This window comes from Hoplias malabaricus, chromosome 3 (assembly GCF_029633855.1).
Source record: "Hoplias malabaricus isolate fHopMal1 chromosome 3, fHopMal1.hap1, whole genome shotgun sequence".
Classification (NCBI taxonomy): domain Eukaryota; kingdom Metazoa; phylum Chordata; class Actinopteri; order Characiformes; family Erythrinidae; genus Hoplias; species Hoplias malabaricus.
This window is the reverse complement of record NC_089802.1, coordinates 65,298,724-65,317,582: the sequence shown is the minus strand read 5'-3', so window position 1 is coordinate 65,317,582 and position 18,859 is coordinate 65,298,724. Positions and strand designations below refer to the sequence as shown.

Here is an 18,859-nt window from a genome sequence, read left to right as displayed (position 1 = left end):
AGGGAGCCATTTCGGACACAGCCAGTTTTGTGGAATTACATCCTGGGTGGACTGAAAGCTGTGTAATATTTTTTTTTGGTCATTTTAGCAATGCTTACATACTACAAATTGTTTTAAAAAATTGTAAATATTTTCAGGGAAAATTCAGTTTTACAATTTCAAATAAATCTACATTGACCATGTATTTTAAATAAATTCCGGTGGTGACGCGAATCCCCACCTCTCGAAGACCAGGCAGTTCCACATAAGCACCGTAAAGGAGTAGGAGAGTGTCGTAAAAAAAAAACAACATATATATATATATATATATATATATATATATATATATATATATATATATATGTGTGTGTGTGTGTGTGTGTGTGTGTGTATAAAGGAGAGGAAAAACAGGTTTAGGCCGCGTTCCTGCGCCGTGTCACGGTTTGAGTTGTGTGCGTGGCTAGGTGAGTTTGGAGGGTGCCGTGCCGAGCTGCTAAGCGTTGTTTCGTTGTAAGAGTAGAGTTCGGCCTGTTTGTATCTCGGTTCTGTGCGCGGTGGGAACCTTTGGTGCTAAGAAGGAACACGGTGACCCCGTCTCTTATCTCGTTTCCAGTTTTCAGTTATACAATTTTATTGAAACCTCTTTTAGACAATGACATTCCTCAGCTCCTTTCTCCTACTGTTGATGCGGGTAAGTTTCGCAAAGTGGTTAGAAATAACATTTATAATGCTTGTTAAAATAGCAGCGCATATCTGCTCTAACAGTATCTGCTTTTCTGAAACGGAAGGTGAATTGTTTAAGGCATGACTAATGGGCTTTAAGAGGGTATGTGGTTAGAAAAGGGAAAAACAAAAGTGCAACCTCACCCACGTTTGATCATAAGCCATTTTGTCCTTGGGGGCTTTAAAAGATTAAGTTTTCATGATCATGTAAAGCACTCTAGTGCGAGATAACTGAGCGTGAGTCAGTTAAACAGTGTACTTGTACCTCAAGACGAGTTGGCAGCAAGTCACGTTACATTACATTGGTCTGAATGCATTTATCTGACACTGTACATGTACTCATGTATGGTGAATATATACAAAAAGTTGTTCGTGTTAGTAGACATATATTAATATGTTAGTGACACCTAAATGGAGCATTTTTGGCTGTCCCAAATGCTACCTAATCCAAATGTTATCTAATCCTACTAAAAAAAAATCATACTAATAACAATTTATTTTATAATTCTTTATCACTTTTATGCATTGTTATTAATTGTATTTTGTGTTCATGTGTGGTGTCATCAGGCTCGAAACATCATGAATAATTTATTATAAGCACCTTCTCTGAGCCCTGTTGCCTGAACACATTCACCTCTGTAAAACAAATGGAAAATTTGGAAGTTTTTATAATTTAGAGAATTTGTATTTCAGTGATGTGGTAATGCTGACTTTAGAAAATAAATAGGTTAATATTTAGGGCCTTAATGGTGTAATTCCTAGGCATTGAAGTAATTTAATCTATTGTGTATTTGTTAGCTCTGTACTGTAAAAGAAAATATTCAGTCCTTGTATAGATGCTGCTAATGCACCCCGCCCCCCACCCCCCGCCCACTCACAGATGATGTATGCAAAGTTAGTTTAGAACGTTTAAAATTAAGTGCTTAAGGATGAAGTTATGTTGTTATAAGTTAAGAATAATAGAAAAGCAAGTGTGCCACCATACCAGTGTCTAGCAGGGTATGTGTTTTTATGAGCATATAAATAAGATTATTGTGTTCTGAATTTTTTAGATATAATCTTTGAGTAACTCAAAGCTAAAGTCGCCCCAGCTATATCTTATTGTTGGATCACTGAGTGCATAATGAGTATGTATGTATGTAATGTGTATGATGGAATGTTTATTTATTTTTTAAATCTTATGAACAGATTAGCTACAGTGCAATAAATGTAATTTTGTTATACTATGTGTGTATGCTGTTAACAAAAGTCTTTCCCCTCATAGGTGTGCTGAGTGATGGAATGACAAAAAGAAAGAGGAAAATATTAGCCTTGCACAAAAAGAAAGAAGAAAACATCATTCTTCCATCTGGCAGAGGTCAAATTCTGACTCCCAGCAGGACAAGTGGTATTCACCAAGCACACAAACTGCAACAAGGAAATTAAAACTGGGATATATCCAATGGATTAGGGATTTTAATTTGTGGATGTGGAATCTTGCAGTTTATTTTCGTCAAAAAAATCTTCAGGCCATGTGTAGACAAAGATACTAATTCTGGGGATTTACCGCCTGTTACTGCCTGCATAAAGAATGGCGTCCAGCGAGAGACTGTATGAGGTTTGGATGTTATATTATAATAAGGTACAGTTTGCAGCTATTTCTGTATCTCTTTTTTTCTGATGTCATCTGGTGTTTTTATGATTCTTTTTATGATTCTTATTTTATGATATCACAGCTGCGTGTTCAAGAGACATCCAGTTCATTTCATTGATTGATATGTATAAGGATATGGATACATTGTAGTCCAGATTCCATCACACTTAATTAATTTTTAACCCAACTAATATTGTTATCTACCAGGTGTGTTTGAACAGCACAGCACAGGTTTGAGCATCACCAAACTATGCTGGACTAAGGGTGCATACTCACTAGGCTATCTGTAATGTGCCTGGGCATATTTGACCACAAAAGTCCAATTCATTTTACAAGTCTGTGCTCTGTGACCTGCCCACTTGAGTAGGTGAGCCCAGGCAGGGTTCAGCTGGACTGGGTATCAGTCCACTGAGAGCTTCTTTGTGAGTTGTGTGTTTACACTGACACAAACCATGTCTGGGCACAAAACGCACATAGTGCAAAAGCGATCACTGTAGTCTACACAGACATATATACAGGTCTACTGCATGGTGTCAAGGTTTGCAGGTCGTGTTTGCTGAGATATGTGGTAAAACTAGGGACTGTTTGCCTCAAAAAAAAGAGAAAAAAAAGCTTCTTATGAGCAGTATGATTAAAGATTATTCAGATGACACATAATTGATAAAGCTAAACAAAATGACAAATAAGCCATAAATACAATTCAGAACTACCATGTTTTTTTGAAAAATAAAGAAAATCTATAGAATATAATAATAGAATATTTAATATTTTAATTATATATATGTTTTATATAAATTAGAACTATTTAATGGAGTAATTCATACATTTGACTCATGAATTCCTGAATTTTAAAGTTTTTTAAAATTGTGAGGGTGAAATATTCAGGTGACATCCCTTTTATTAAATTCAGAACACCAGAGTGCATGTGGTTTGCTCAGTGTTCGATACATTATATAATGCTCTATTTTATCTGTGAGAAATTTATACAGAGATGTATATATTTATTTAAAATGTGGCCCATTCCAGTAATGATTAGGCAACTGATTGTAAAATTTCTTGTGTAAATGATTCCCTTGAAATCAGCCTTGAAAAGATTGTCAAGAAAAGTCCATTAAAAAAAATAATAAAATTGAGTTAGATTCACAAGATGTGGAGTCAGTGCTTCAAGAGCCACCACACACAGATGTGTCCAGGACATGGGCTACAACTGTCACATTCCTTGTGTCAAGCCACTGAAGCCCCAGAGGCAACGCTAAAAGTGTCTTACCTGGGAAAAGCAAAAAAAGGACTGAACTATTGCCCAGTGGTCCAAAGTCTTGTTTTCAGATGAAAGTAAGCTTTGCATTTCATTTGGAAATCAAGATCCCAGAGTCTGGAGGAAGAGTGGAGAGGCTCATAATCCAATCCATTTGGTGATGGTTTGGGGAGCCTACTGGTGTCGGTCCACTGTGTTATATCAAGTCCAATGTCAGCGCAGCTGTCTACCAGGACATTTCAGAGCACTTAATGCTTCCCTTTGCAGACAAGATTTTTGGAGATGCGAATTTCATTTTCCAGCAGGACTTGGCACCTGTCCATACTTCCAAATGTATCAATACCTGGTTTAATAACCACAGCATCACTGTGCTTGGTTGGCTAGCAAACCCGCCTCTACTATTGTCAAGAGGAAGATGAGAGGCACCAGACCCAACAATGCAGACGAGCTGAAGGCTGCTATCAAAGCAACCTGGGCTTCCATAACACCTCAGCAGTGCCACAGGCTGATCAGCTCCATGCCACACCACATTAATGCAGTAATTCATGCAAAGCCCCAAACAAGTTTTGAGTGCATATACTATACATACTTTTGAGTAGGCTAACATTTCTGTATTGAAAATAATTTTTAAAATAAATTTTATATAATTTTTTAAATTTCTGAGATGATTCAGATTCAATTTATTTGTCACATACAAAATTATACAAGTACAGTACTGCAGCGAAATGATTTTCCGTCTGTCCACTCACCCAACAGGGTTTAGGTGTGCGAAACTGACGCAACGGCAGCAGGTACCCGCGCCATCTTAGTTAGAAAAAACAGCAGGATTACAACAGGGAAGTGGTGGTAAAAAAAAAAGAAAGTCACACACTGTGCCTTAAGGAAGCACAGTGTGTGATCTTGAAAAAAAACAACACCTTTAGCACAAGCAATACACACAGATTGTTTCAATGACATGGACAAAAGCAGTAGGAGGCGTGTTCAAGGGGGGAAAGGGGTGGGGGGCAGGTTCAGTTCATGAAAATGTCCAAGAATGTAGTAGCAGTCACGTGTCCTTGAGCCCGCAGTTCAGACAGGGGAGGGGTGCAGCAGATCTCTATAGCAACCATTCCTCCGGTGAAGTTGACTATCAGCAGCTCCAAGGCTGCTGATAGCTGGGGCAGCCCAAACAGATAAATTCAGCTTGTTAGAATCAGAGACCTGAGCTGAATTTTGAGCTAATAGTCCCTCTGATTCAAAGTTCCATTTTTGGTCTTCCAAACGTTCAATCTTGGAGTTCAAAGCCGTTAGTTGCTCCTTGATGGAATCCAAGCTTCTACTCACAGTCCCAGTCTGTGCGCCAACGGCTCTGCCCAGCAGAAAGCCCACGATCATAAATCCAAATAAGAATACATCTTCAATGTCCTCAATGGAAAGAGGCGCCAGACATACCACACGCCACCTCTCCCATCCATCCATGGCATATCCAGCCGGCGTCGTTCCATCAGGGCAGGTGGGCTCTCATGTGCCCAAGCTTCTCCTTGAGAAGATGGTGTCAATAGCATTGAGAGACAAGTTGATCAATTCCGTCTCTAATTCGAAGAGTGGTGTTAAGAGAGACTCTGAGGGTAGACAAGACAAGACCAGAGAAGCTAAGCAAGAAAGATAAGGAGCGATAAGGAGAAAATTGCGACCGCCTCCCACGAGAGCAAGAGAGAAAAAATTACTTTTGTGTTTTCAATACCTGTAAGCCATAATCATCAACATTAAAATAAATGCTTGAAATAGATCATTCTGTTGATAATGAATCTATATAATGTGTTAATTTCTTAAAATTAAATTACAGAAATAATAACTTTTTGTTGATGTTCTAATTTATAAGAAGCACCTGTAAATATTAGCATTGGTGTAGTTTGTTGTTCCTCATAGTCAATCAGCTACAGGCCCAAAAATGATTATCCTCCAGCTCGTAGTCTTCAGATTTGTGTTTGTGGGTTTGTGCTGCCAGAGGACTTTTTTTCTTATGCATAAATACTTTAATAAAGGTATAATTTCATGGTTCTGGAGTGAGGCCTCGAGGCACATTTCAGAGATTTTTAAGGATGGAAACAAGAAAATTGTTAACAAAAATCTACTGATTATTCAGCTTTACTTAAATTAAGTGATGTGATGCATGATCTAGAAATCCAGATATACTTGGTATCTGGCATTTGGCCAAAAATCAAATGGACATTCATAACTCCAGAAGGAATTTTGGTCATGTATAGCATTAAAAAATATTTTACAACAAAAATATGTTAAAAGAGAGGTGTCAAGATGAATTTATTGTGCTGTACTTTTGTTCATTTTTGTAGATATCAGTATATATCCATCCATTATCCACCGTTTATCCAGGTCCGGGTCGCGGGGGAAGCAGTCAGAGCAAAGAAACCCAGACCTCCCTCTCCCCAGCCACTGCCTCCAGCTCCTCTGGGGGTATACCCAGGCATTCCCAGGCCAGTCGAGAAATGTAGTCTCTCCAGCGTGTTCTTGGTCTGCCCCGGGGCCAAGCCCGGAACACCTCACCAGGAAGGCATCCAGGAGGCATCCGAAGTAGATGCCCGAACCACCTCAACTGGCTCCTCTCGACGTGGAGGAGCAGCAGCTCCACTCCGAGTCTCTCCCGGATATCTGAGCTCCTAACCCTGTCTCTAAGGGAGAGTCCAGACACCCTGCGGAGAAAACTCATTTCAGCCGCTTGTACAAGCGATCTCGTTCTTTCGGTCACTACCCAAAGCTCGTGACCATAGGTGAGGGTTGGGATGTAGATTGAACGGTAAATCGAGAGCTTTGCTTTTCTGCTCAGTTCTCTCTTCACCACAATGGACCGGTACAGAGCCCGCATTACTGCTGACGCTGCACCGATCTGCCTGTCAATCTCCCGCTGCATCTTTCCCTCACTCCGAGACCCCGAGGTATTTAAACTCCTCCACTTGAGGCAGGATCTCGCATCCAACCTGGAGAGAGCAGTCCACCCTTTTCCAACTGAGTACCATGGATTCGGACATGGAGGTGCTGATCCTCATCCCTACCGCTGCAAACTGGTCCAGCAAGAGGTCCCGGCTTGATGAAGCCAACAAGACCACATCATCCGCAAAAAGCAGATATGGAATCCTGAGACTACCAATCCGGACACCTTCCGCCACTTGGCTATGCTGAGAAATTCTGTCCATAAAAGTTATGAACACAACCGCTGACAACGGGCAGCCCTGATGGAGTCCAACTCCGACTGGAAAGCAGTCTGACTTACTGCCAGCCATGCGAACCAGACTCCTGCTCTGTATATACAGGGACTGGATGGCTTGTAGCAAAGTACCATACTCCCCGAGCACCCCCCACAGAATACCCCAAGGGACACGGTCGAATGCCTTCTACAGATCCAGAAAACACGTGTAGACTGGTTGAGCAAACTCCCACGCACCCTCCAGGATCCTAGCAAGGGTAAAGAGCTGGTCCTGTGTTTCACGACCAGGGCGGAATCCACATTGTTCCTCCTGGATCCGAGGTTCAACTATCAGTTGGACTCTCTTTTCCAATACCCCCGCATAGACCTTACTGGGGAGGCTGAGGAGTGTGATCCCCTATAGTTGGAACACACCCTCCGATCCCCCTTTCTAAAAAGGGGAACCACCACCCCAGTCTGCCAGCCCAGAGGCACTGCCCCGATGTCCACGCGATGTTGCAAAGACGTGTCAGCCAGGACAGCCTCACAACATCCAGAGCCTTGAGGAACCCGGAGCGAACTTCATCCACCCCCGGGGACCTACCGCCAAGCAGTTTCTCTACCCCCCCCCCCCCCACACTCCCCCCGGGTCCCCATACTCTGCTTCCTCTGCGGAAGATGTGCTGGTGGGATTGAGAAGATCCTCGAAGTATTCTTTCCACCACCTAATGACGTCTCCAGTCAAGGTCAACAGTTCCCCACCCCCACCATATACAGTGTTGGTGGAAAATCGCTTTCCCCTCCTGAGTCGCCTTATGGTTTGCCAGAAACCGCTCAGAGCCGACCGAAAAACGTTTTCCATGATCTCACTGAACTCCTCCCACACCCGAATTTTTGCCTCAGCGACAGCTGAAGCCGCGAGCTGCTTGGCTCCTAGGTACCTGTCAGCTGCCTCCGGAGTCCCCTGGCTCCAGGCTCGATAGGACACTTTCTTCAGCTTGACAGCCCCCCTCACCCAGGGTGTCCACCACAGAGTGCGGGGATTGCCACCCCGACAGGCACCGACAACCTTGCAGCCACAGCTCCGTTCAGCCACCTCAACAATGGAGGTCCGGAACATGGCCCACTCGGACTCAATGTCACCAGCCTCCCCCGGGATGCAGTTGAATCTCTGCCGGATGTGGGAGTTGAAGATATTTCTGACAGGTTCCTCTGCCAAACGTTCCCAGCAAACCCTCAGCACGTTTGGGCCTGCCAGGTCTGTCCGGCATCCTCCCCCGCCATCTGATCCAACTCACCACCAGGTGGTGATCAGTTGACAGCTCAGCACCTCTCTTCACCGAAGTGTCCAGAACATATTACCGCAGGTCTGATGATACGACTATAAAGTTGATTATCGAAATGCGGCCTAGGGTATTCTGATGCCAGGTGTACTTGTGGGACACCCTTATGCTCGAACATGGTGTTCGTAATGGCCAAACTGTTACAGGCACAGAAATCCAATAACTAAACACCACTCGGGTTCAGATCAGCGGGGCCGTTCCTCCCAATCACACCCCTCCATGTCTCACTGTCATTACCCACGTGAGCGTTGAAGTCCCCCAGCAGAACAATGGAGTCCCCAGAATGAGTGTTCTCCAGCACCCCCTCTAGTGTCCCCAAGAAGGCATGGTACTCTGAACTGCTGTTCAGTGCATAAGCACAAACAACTGTCAGAGCTCTTTCCCCAACCTGAAGGCGCAGGGAAATTACCCTCTTGTCCACTGGGGTAAACCCCAACGTACAGGCGCTAAGCCGGGGGGCTATGAGTAAGCCCACTCCTGCCTTATGCCTCTCACCCTGGGCAAATCCAGAGTGAAAGAGCATAAAGCCCCTCTCAAGGAGATTAGTTCCAGAGCCCATACTGTGTGTCGAGGTGAGCCCAACTATATCTAGCCGGTACCTCTCAACCATGCACACCAGCTCAGGCCCTTTTCCCACCAGAGAGGTTACATTCCATGTTCCAAAAGCCAGTTTTCAGTAACCGAGGATCAGAACGCCAGGGCCCCTGACCCGGGCTGCCACCCAATCCACAATGCACCAGACCCGGATTACCTACCTCTCCCACAGGTGGTGGGCCCATGGGACAGATATCAGTATATAGACATACAGAATCAGAAATGGCATGAATCAATCTTTGCATAGATAGAGGCAAGTGCATGGTAATTCAGGTATGCAGTGGCATCATATTGATTAGCAATGTAAGCTTCCATTACCTGTGTTTGAACGTTACTTGTTCAAAAGTGATTTTAGTGATGGTAACACTTTAGAATGAGACTACACTTATAAAGTTTCACATTGTTTACATTTTTCCTAATAATTATGTTTTAATGCATTATTAGTAATTAATAATTAATTATAAGTCAGACAGAAAAGGTGACTTGGTGTATAATAGTGAACCCACATCCATCTACAATTAAACCTCAGATCTTACCAGATACTGTCCATACTTTGTCTTCTCCATCAGTCAGAATGAACCTTATTAAACACATATTTGTTAACAAGTTTAAACATTTAATTAATCACCAACAGAGTGTATTTTTATACATTAATGATAATGTGGTGTACCTTAACATGTGAAATAACTAAATTAATTCTCAGGTCTGAGCTTATTCTTCATCTTGATATTTTCAGTAACTTTTTTTTTTCTGTATTAGACAAAAAAGAGGTCACTGTCGCACTTCCTATCTCTGTGTAACAAATTATAATTTTAAGGTGTTTACAACTTAATTAATAACCATGTAATTAAAAAGGAATTTAAACCATTTATAAGCTTTTATAAGTGTAGCTTTGATGAGGTTAAGGCCCGCCTCATCACTAAACCTGTATAGGACAGTACATCTGCTAATATTTAAAATACATTCCTGTTGTTTCCTTCCTCTCAGGTAGGGTTTCTAAAGGAAATGTGGTCCATCAATCTTCCCTATTTATAGAATCAGAAGGGTCCTTGGTAAACTAAAAGAGGGAGGATAGGCTGGTCTAATGTGGTACCTTTAGAGGAGAAATAAAAAGGATTAGAGTGAAGAGAAAATAAATACACTTAACTATAAGATGAGTGTGAAGTGTGAAGTTGTCTGTAATTGGCAAACTCAGTCTCTTGTCCTTCTACTCAGCCTTGTGGCAAAGCCTACTTTCCCACAGTAGCCTTATTTTAAAGTGGTACCAATACATATTAGTGAATATTTCAGGGGAATAATTATTTAACCTATCTTTAGCTAATGGTTTATGTGCAGGTTATGTGAACTTTAAATAAGCACTCCACAATTTCACATGTCATTTACAAAAATGTACATAAATATATATTGTTCTATATGGAATCAAAACCATTCTTATGCAGTGAAGAACTTTTTATGTATAGGATTGTTCGTATGGCTTTATGGAATTTGTTAGAATTTTCACATTTAGATTTTCTCTGATTTTTATATTTATATATAAGTTTGAATTTGACTATGTTCCTGTAGTTTCTGCATTGGGATCAGTTTTAATACTATTTTGCAATGTATCTTTATTTTACAAACTTCTAGCATATAACATTGTCAAATCACTGAAAAGTTGAACTATCCCAGATCATAAAAATTAATGTAATTAACTAATTTCTATGTAAACGTATAGCTGAGCTAAGGCATCCTGAGCAGAGAAAGAAGCCACACTCTGCTTTGTTTTCGGTGTTCTCAGTGTCTTGTTTTCACCTTCAGGAGGGCCTGTATCACCATCCTGTGGAAACTTGGGCCCTCCCCAACAAAACCGTTTCCTCTGTACAAAATGGTGGGTTCAATTACTAAACCTTCAGGACAACACAACTATCCACATATTCCTCCACTGAGGAAAAACACATTATTAAGCAAAATAGCCTCTAACAAAGAATAAGACAATAAGACAATCAATGCTGGGCTGCCATTTTCAACATGGAGAACATTTATGGTGCTTTTCCAGTGCACGACTCGGCTCAACTCTCTTTTAGATAGCCTCTTTTCCACTAGTAAAACCCTTGAGTATTGCATGTTTTTGTTTTTTGAACTAAACATGGCACGGCATCCCAGTTTTCACAGATCAGTTTTCCTTGTTGCATGTTTGGCTTTGCCATGTTTGGCTTTTTGTCGGCCGCTGAGTGCTTGAACCGCTTCAAAACACCTTGATGTAAACCAGCTGCCGTCGTGAGTCGGATAAAAATAAAAGTGAAAGCTGCTGTAACTTCAGAGATTTTACAAGCAGCCAATTTGTGCTGGAGCTTGACAGGTGATTGACAGGTCTCTGGCCAGTCAGCACTCTGCAGGTTTTACACTTCACAATTTAGTATCTGCTTGGCTTGGTTGGTTGGTAAGCGAGCAGGGTCTAAAAAAGTACCTGGTTCTTGGAATTTGGCTAGTGAAAAAGCAAATCAGCTGAGCCACACCAGGTTGACCTGGTAAACCTACTGATCTGACCCTCTGATGTCTCAGAGAATGTATAAAATTTGTGGAAAGTGATAATAAGGGTTTTGAAATAAGAGATTTACTGAATGCCATTGAATGATAGCTATACAGGCTACTTTGAAGGAAACATCTGACTTTGGTTAACAGTAATTGTGGCTGTTTGCATTCAGTTTAACATATCTCCGTTTCTAATGCATGGCGCCAAGGTCAAATGTCACAGATATTTGAGGATAGTTGCAATAAAATATTAAATTAAATAAAATTTAATTAAATAAAAGAAAAACATTTCTTAAAAAAGAAATTTTGTCACAACTTTATTTTAAATAGAGGGTGCCAGACAGTTACAGGTTTAAAATATTCTTACAAATAAACATGTGTTTTCATTGCAAGAGCTGAGGATTTCAAACAAAAAAAAAAAAGGATCTGTGCTTGTTTCATAGACTTAAAAAGAGACTTAAACATTTACCTGTTAATTATCTCTCTGCTTTAAAAAAGACAGGAAAAAGTACTTTAAAGATTAATATGTGAAAAGCTGTAGTTAAAATTTAAATTTAACTGAGCTTATTGTTAAAGCTAAACTGATGGGTTTTAGTCTGTTTAGTGCTTAGTCTTATGTTTATAATGTTTTATAACCCCCCCCCCCAGTAAATGTTTCCCACTGTAAGGAATAGGCAGTCAATTGACCACTGAGCTGTGCATCTCAGAGGTAACAGCAGCGTAGTGCTTGTGGTAGGTGCTCACAATGGTGCTTCTAGTCTTAGCATCTTATAACTTTGGAAGTTAGCATCTTATTCACCAGTTTCTTATTTAGATTTCCCATTCCACCTTAAAGGTGATATTCACGATTTTAATCAAAGAACCTTTTTTTTTTTATAAAATTCTTAAGATGTTCCCTTACTATTTGCTTATTCTTCTGCCTGTGTACTGGAAACCGGTCTAAAGTTTATTATGAAGCCCCAGTGTCAGGAAAGGAATGAAAAAAATGTCAGACATGGGAGGGCTGCCTCTTTCACTCTACTCATGGCAGAAACATGCCATAGATTTTGAGCCAAATTGCTCTAAATTCAAGTGATTGCTAAGTGCATGCTACAAAAACTTTCATTTACAAATATGTTTCTGTGGTAATTTACCAGTGATTAACACATACAATTGAAACATCAGCCACATACAAATTGAATTTTTCCTCCTCATATAACTTTCCACCTTAAAAAACAAATCAGAGAGTACTGCAGTTCCCCACAATCATTTTATTTAAAAGTGTCACTAAATTAAACTTGTATATTTGCTCTGTGTTGTTCATTTGTCATTCAGGGCATTTACAAAGCATTTTTTTACACAAACATTTCTCTGTGTAAAAGTGAGAAGTTATAGTTTCTTATTCAGTTTTCCCATTTCACCTTGCCAGACAGTGTCATAGGTTTAAACTATTCTTACAGATAAACATGTGTGTTTGTTTCAAAAGCTGAGGTTTTCAAACTGAAACATAAACAAAAGAAAATGTGAAAAAAGGGCAAAAAGAAATATTTCAGGTGCACATTTTGGGTCTTTAGTTTAAGCACAAAGCTATTGTTTCAGACAAGCAGTAGTAAACCAAAACTTACATTACACCCTGTACAAACCTGGTCTTAATGTATTCAGATAAGAACTTGAGAACACACAAACGATTTGAATAACTAATAATGTAAAATCAATTCTACAAATATTTCAAAGAAATCTTTAAATGCATTGTTTAATGGCACCCTGATCTCACACTTCCATATACTATGAAAATTTTTTATCTTTATATTTTTGTAATAGAAAGGTATAGCACAGAGTAAAGTACAGAAAATATTCATCCAGGCATTGGGTTACGTTATGAAGGACTGAAGGGAAAAATATGTGGGAATCACAGACGATAGACAAAACCACTTTACATTAATTATTTAACAGTTTTGTGATGTATATGTCTTTTTTTCACTGCCCTGCTTTCAGTGTGAGCTCACATAAATTAAGCAGGTTGTGACATTCTCAGTATGACAGCATCAGGTAAGGTGTGTTTAGTGCAGCCCTGATCTCACACAAGTCCAATGGAAAATACCCCAACTTCCATATACCATGGATTTTTTTTATTTTTTTTATTTTTTTTGTAGCACAAGTACAGAAAACATTCCATCCAGGTGTTGGGTTACATTATGAAGGACTACTTGCTATATTTTGAGGAAATCACAAAGTCCAAAGTTAAAATCTGCCAAAACCACGTAACATGAATTATTTGAACGTTTTGTGATGTAACTGTCTTTTTTCCACTGGCCCTGCTTTCAATGTGAGCTTGCACAAATTAGCCACTTTGTGACATTCTCAGTATGACAGTGTCAGGTAATGTGTGTCCAAGGGCATACCAATATTCAACTTAATTGTGTGATGTAAAGTCAAATTCCTTTCTTTTTTTTGCCAGATTTCTAAAAATCCTTATTTTGTATTGGTCTTAAGTAATATTCAAATTAGCTGAGATACTGAATTTGGGGTTTTAAATAGTTGTCAGTTATAATCATCATATTAAAAGAAATAAACACTTGATATACATGGGTTGGACAATGAAACTGAAACACCTGGTTTTAGACCGCAATAATTTATTAGTATAGTGTACTATAATTTCACAACTTCACACAGCTGATCAATATGAGGATCAGATGACATGATTAAATTGTGGTGCCACTGCATTCCTAGATGGCGCTATAACACAAAAAACCCTATATGACCAGGTACTGTCCAATTGTGGAGCCTTGTTTTTGTGGATTTTAGTCATATTGGACATTCTCCTTCAAAGTAACTACAGAAGTCTGTTAAGTTTGGTCTTGATTGGGTTTTATTTCTTTGGGTTACAGCTGAAAGAATGTATAAAGCTCTGCCCACTTTGATTCATTGATATATTGCGGCAACAGTGTGTCCAAAATATTTTTATTATTTTTTATTTGGATAATTATTTACTTATTGACTCTACAGATTCCAACAAGGCCAGTTGTGTGGGAATTGAATAAAATTCCAGGGACTAGTTTGAAAATCTTCATTTTCAAACAACTGGTTATTGAGAAAATCTGATGCATTTTTTGACAATATTTGCGATTATAAAGTTGAGGCCCTATGCAGTGTATACAGAGAATCAATTTCCTTATCGATACACTTCATTTTCGCTGAGATATGTTTTCCTATCATTGTGCCCCCTAGTGGCTATTATTAAGAACATTTTTATGTACTTAGGAATTGCCCCCAGGGACATACTATTCAAGTCTCATAATGATTGGACCTTGTTAAGGTTGTCAAACAGCTGCTGAAATCTGACAATGGTCACAATTTTGCTCGTATTGTGTTGTCTTTGGCATGCTACCTCAAAGTCACGTTCATAAATAAAATCTGAAATTTGAACACCTTTGAGTAAAATATGAAGGAGTTACAGATTTTAAGTAAGACATGCGATAAGTTGAAGAGGTTAATTTGCATATGGTGGCCATCTTTAATCAAAATTCCAACATTTTTTATGATAATTATTTAGGTTCAGTCTCCTGCAAACCTTTTGGCACCAAGCTCTGGTGAAAATCCACAGACTACATCGCAAAAGTAGGTTTTGCAAATTAGCTCAAAATCGAATTGGGTTGAGCTTCGCGTTAGCTAAGACATTTTTGGCTTGTCAGGACCCAAGGAATCAGAAGGAAAAAAAGAATTTTGGGTCACACGTTATATTACATGTCTCTAATAACTGTATAGCTACACATGAAGACCATGCAACAATAATGTTGAATTAGTACCTGTTACAGATGGACTACTGTAGTAAAAATTACATAAAATTCAGTTTTGCCTTTTGTAATTACACTAGTGTATCTTTATAGTTATAACAGCATATTCTCTCTCATATAATTACACACGTGTAATTCCGTTAGTAATCAGACTGGAACACGAATTTTTGTTCCAGAAGGCTTTTCTGGCAGGTATATATTAACTTACATTAAAACATTAAACTGGATTTGCCATAATTTCTAACATTTAGCTAATATTTATTGTTATTGTAATGAGTTTCAGCTTTAAACCATTCTCTAATGTGATAGTACAGTGGATGTCCATTATTTCACAATGTAACATTTATGAAATTATGTAAATGTTTTGCATTATTATTACCCCTAAGCAGTGTCTACATTCCTACTCAATTATTACACAGTAACAATTGAGTAGAAATATTGAGTAGGAACTAATTGTGTAGTAACATAGACATTGAATAATTTGACTGAACTGCACTCTATATAGTGTTCTTTCAAAGATCATATGTGGTTATGTCAAACTGAACAATGGTAAAATATGTTTATACTTTTTTGTCTCTCACAGAGAGATCCTGATTATCTTCGGCTGTGGTTGGAGATCTTTATCAGCTCCTATGACCGATGCCTGGATGTGGATTTTGAGAAACCACTGAGCAGGTAGTGTAGTCTGTTCCTACACAAACAGAGACAGTGGGCCTCTTTTATGAAATCTTCTTTAAGACACCTACAAGTAATTTATGACTAAAGATGCCTTACCTAAAGTACACTTCCCTGGAGTTATGGGTAGAATGTGTGTATGTTCATTTACATTTTATTTATTTATTATACTACATTTTCATTTATTTTTAATTGTTTTTTTTTTGGTGCTGTCATGTAAAATTGTCACTTTCAGTTTTTGTCAGACATTATGCACACTTAATGTGTTTTCAGAAGAAAGAGGTACATTTTGTTAATACCTAGTAAAATTTTTATGAATCCGGATATTTATGAACAATTAGGCCCAGGGTGTGTGGGTCTGTGCATAAATGTAATAGCATTTTTTTTTCTGCAGCAAGAAACCTATATCAAACACCTTGTTCTTGTGTGTAGTGGGTGTATTGTTACTCATCATAAGAAGTGAGCCTCATGACTTTCAGATTAAAGTTTAATTAATTTATCAAGGTCGTGATTTGCACAGTGTATTGAGAATGAGTATTGAAAAATATTTGAAGCATCAAAATAAATATTGTGATTCAACTGAATTAATTTATATATATATATATTTATCCAAATCTGTAAAATAATCATTTATCAAATTTGGCCAAAATTTCCTATAATTATTTACAATTATTTACAGTGCGGGGCGGCACGGTGGCGCAGCAGGTAGTGTCGCAGTCACACAGCTCCAGGAACCTGGAGGTTGTGGGTTCGATTCCCTCGATTTGCTCCGGGTGACTGTCTGTGAGGAGTTGGTGTGTTCTCCCCGTGTCCGCGTGGGTTTCCTCTGGGTGCTCCGGTTTCCTCCCACAGTCCAAAAACACACGTTGCAGGTGGATTGGCGACTCGAAAGTGTCCAAGTGTGTGAGTGAATGTGTGTGTGTCTGTGTTGCCCTGTGAAGGACTGGCGTCCCCTCCAGGGTGTATTCCCGCCTTGCGCCCGATGATTCCAGGTAGGCTCTGGACCCCCCGCGACCCTAAATTGGATAAGCGGTTACAGATAATGGATGGATGGATTTACAGTGCGTAATGACATATTAGTAATTGTATTTAGCAGTTTTAACACTGCATTTCTACTTTTCAGTAGTTCAGAATCTATTTTATATTTCATTTATGCTAACATATGTCTTACATCATATAATTAACTCTCATACTCTTTCCTGGTGCTTTCCTGGAGTTTTTATCTCAACCCCAAAAATACAATTTGGAAGAACTTAACTATGTTATTGTTCTTCCTTCTGTTCAGACAGCGGGAGCTGGGCATTGATGTTTCTGCCCTGAACTGATTCACATCTTATCTAAATGACAGAAAACAGTTCATACCCTTTCTGGTCATACTTCTTACACTTCTCCTGCTACTCAAGGGTTTCCTCAAGGATCAGTCGCTTTCATTTTTTTCTGCTTTCCCTTGGGCATATCTTGTGGCATTTTAATCTTGACTTTCACAGCTATGCATATGACATCCAGATGTATTTTAATACTACATCCATTAAAAACCCACTTGTTGACCATTTTGAAATCTGGATGAATCTGCCACTGAAATCCTTATTCATGCCTTCATCTCCACCTGCTTGGACTACTGCACCCCTCTTTTTTTTGGCACCAGCTCTTCCTCTGTCCACAGACTTAAGATTGTTTAGAACTCTGCTGCCCTTCTTCTCACTCGCACTCGCAACACATCATGCCTGTATTCCAACATCTTCCCATAAAGCACAGGATTCAATTCAGAATACTCCTTCTCACTTACAAAGCTCTAAATAACTTTGCTCACTATAAGATTTATACAGCCTTTTTTTCATTGTAAATATATATACATTTACTTGTATTTTGTATTCTAAATACGTAATGCTGTAACATGTATTCTGTTACTCCCCAACACTATATATAATCCACTATTACGTTCTAGATTCAGTAGTTTCATGAACAGTGCACTACATAGGGAGTTATAAAGTGAGTTGAGAGTAAACACCTGTGTTTCTCTCATCCTTTGTGGAGTTCCAATGTCAAGATTATTATTATTAAGATTATTAATCATATGTGCAGGTTGCTGTGGTCAAATGACTGGTGCTCTATGCTTCTAGTGAGACATCAGTCTCTTGTTTTAGCCTCTTTTTCCTCTTCCTCCACTTCTGGAGTCATATTCATCACATGAAATAACCCTGAAATAGGTTATTAGGTACAGCAAAACTTCAGACTTTATGGTTTCACTGGCAAAATGTGAATAAAATGTAAATTATTTAATGCTGCTGCTGACAGCAGTATTTTGTGGCATTGTTTTCTTGATAAGTTTCATAATACAAAATGAATAAAATGCACTGAAAATGTATGTATTCATTATTTGTTTAATCCTGCTTTCCATTACACAGCTGCAGATAAACTGAAATTTTAGCATTAAAAATTTAATCTTTGATTAAAACATAATTAATTGCTAAATGATTTGTAGATATAGCAGATGCTCATAAGTCTACTGTATGAAAGGTGATTCTCTCCAAGCAGATTCTCTCCATGCAAGTTAAAAAAAAATGTAATGTTAGTGAAGTGTGCAAAATATTCATGGTTATGATTTATTTAGTTATTATACAGTCTAGATAACAGTTTACACAGATTCTTGGGTTGTCAAATCCATAGTAGGATACATTTACTAACACACAACATACTGATCAACCATAACAGCAGCACTGCTGTGTCTGATCCACTCATACCATCACAACACACAATAACACACCATTGTCATTGTCGCTGCAACTTCACCACTCAAATCATACCTGCTCTGCCATGGTCCTTGAAGAACAGGCTGAATCTGGCCAAATAAAGCATGTAGAGCAACAAGTGGACTACAGTCTGTAATTGTAGAACTACAATTTAAAAAATGCTCCTGTTTGGTCAGTGGAGCTGAGAGAATGGACAGCAAATGTCACCTGTGTCTGGCTAAGTCCCAGAGGAGGTTTCAGAGTACATGCAAACAAATTTCTTAGAATTAAGATGAGAAAATATAAATACATATTAAAAATAATGAAAGATATAAACCCCCCAGGTTGTCCTAGGTCTACCCCAGTACCTCCTTCCCATTGGATGTGCCTGATATACCTCCAGTGGGAGGTGTGCAGGAGGCATCTTTATCAGATGCCCGAACTACCTCAGATGACTTCTCTC

The 18,859-nt window shown here is 39.1% G+C and overlaps 1 protein-coding gene across 1 annotated transcript in view; it reads left to right on the top strand.

Annotated features, from left to right (window-relative positions):
- Nucleotides 1-374: 374 nt before the first annotated feature.
- nbeal1 (neurobeachin-like 1) overlaps nt 375-18,859 on the top strand; it is a 203,981-nt gene continuing 185,496 nt past the window's right edge. The window contains exons 1-3 of the mRNA XM_066665227.1: nt 375-670; nt 1,967-2,323; nt 15,576-15,667. Coding sequence (XP_066521324.1) covers nt 2,273-2,323; nt 15,576-15,667 — 143 coding nt within the window. The 5' untranslated portion in view covers nt 375-670; nt 1,967-2,272. The remainder of the gene's footprint in view (nt 671-1,966; nt 2,324-15,575; nt 15,668-18,859) is intronic.